Here is a 539-nt window from a genome sequence, read left to right as displayed (position 1 = left end):
GGAGAGGGGAAGGGAAATGTGTCTGCCTCTCCTGTCTGCCTCCCCTTTACGGCTACCCACTCTCACGGAGAACAGGGTCCTCGCCGGCCCCGGCTGGGGAGTGCTAGCTCTGGGGGCAGCATCCAGGTGGCCATGGGGAGCCTCAGGGATCCAGGTAAGTTGTTTCAGACGTGGGGAGGGTTGGGACATGTGGGAGCCTGTCAAGGTGGGGCAGAATCCAAGACAATCCCACTCCACAACCTTCCACCCCTGACCATTTACAGATCGGATCCCTGGAAAGATGGAGCCGGAGGCTGCTGGCCCCAACCAGGTCCACAACGTTCGGGTGAGACATCCGGGGGGAGGCAGAGGGGAGAGCAAAGGCTTCCAGACCCTCAGAGATGAAAGGGGACTCTTAGTGGGTGATCTTGGGCAGGTCACTGACCCTCTTTTGGCTTCAGGGCCCCCATCTGTCAGATGGTACAAATGAAGAGAACCTCTCTCTCCGGGTTGTTGATGAGAAGTCAGTAGAGAATGCAGAATAGCCTAGGATCGGTGCT

At 58.3% G+C, this 539-nt stretch overlaps 1 protein-coding gene across 1 annotated transcript in view; it reads left to right on the top strand.

Moving 5' to 3' along the window:
• Window positions 1-539, top strand: part of RASAL3 (RAS protein activator like 3) — an 11891-nt gene that overhangs the window by 2831 nt on the left and 8521 nt on the right. The window contains exons 4-5 of the mRNA XM_077771619.1: window positions 76-154; window positions 264-325. Coding sequence (XP_077627745.1) covers window positions 76-154; window positions 264-325 — 141 coding nt within the window. The remainder of the gene's footprint in view (window positions 1-75; window positions 155-263; window positions 326-539) is intronic.

Source organism: Crocuta crocuta, unplaced genomic scaffold (genome assembly GCF_008692635.1).
Source record: "Crocuta crocuta isolate KB4526 unplaced genomic scaffold, BGI_CrCroc_1.0 scaffold755, whole genome shotgun sequence".
NCBI classification, from domain to species: domain Eukaryota; kingdom Metazoa; phylum Chordata; class Mammalia; order Carnivora; family Hyaenidae; genus Crocuta; species Crocuta crocuta.
The sequence above is the reverse complement of the archived record's forward strand: the minus strand, read 5'-3'. Positions and strand labels throughout refer to the sequence as shown.